General features: G+C 43.0%; 1 protein-coding gene across 1 annotated transcript in view; it reads right to left on the bottom strand.

The window, feature by feature from the left end:
• Positions 1–423, bottom strand: part of LOC103799067 (cytoplasmic FMR1-interacting protein 2-like) — a 42,056-nt gene that overhangs the window by 39,737 nt on the left and 1,896 nt on the right. The window contains 2 exon segments of the mRNA XM_009071361.1: positions 1–2; positions 5–29. The exon segment at positions 1–2 is cut by the window's left edge and continues 60 nt beyond it. Of these exon segments, the coding sequence (XP_009069609.1) occupies positions 1–2; positions 5–29 (27 nt within the window).

The following is a 423-nucleotide window of genomic DNA, read 5'->3' as shown; positions in this document are numbered from 1 at the left end:
CTGTCTTCAAAGTTTGTGTCAAAGTTAGCCTGTGGGCAAAAGGCAGAGATGGGGATTACACTACAGCTAGTTATTTGCTCGCCTGATACAGTCTAGCATGGAATCTGTTGGCAAAAACAGGCTCAGTAGGGCTCCTGAGGCATGGGAGCAGCCTATGAACAATTTGAGGAGCTGCACCTCTAGGTTTGAAGTAGGTTCATACGTGCAGCCTCAGATGCTTTTGAATCACACATGTTCATTAGAGGAAATCCTGCAGGTTATATGTGTGGAAATACAGCAGTTAAGACTGGCAAAGCCTTGTAAAATCAAGCCAAACTTGATTTCAGCCACACCATAGAGCAAACCTACAGCAATTATTCTAAGGATTTTAGTTTGCTAATTCAAAGGCAGATGCAGCCTCATTAATTTCTGTTTATGCTCTGG

Source organism: Acanthisitta chloris, unplaced genomic scaffold (assembly GCF_000695815.1).
Source record: "Acanthisitta chloris isolate BGI_N310 unplaced genomic scaffold, ASM69581v1 scaffold16723, whole genome shotgun sequence".
NCBI classification, from domain to species: Eukaryota; Metazoa; Chordata; class Aves; order Passeriformes; family Acanthisittidae; genus Acanthisitta; species Acanthisitta chloris.
This window is presented reverse-complemented; position numbering and strand designations above follow the sequence as displayed.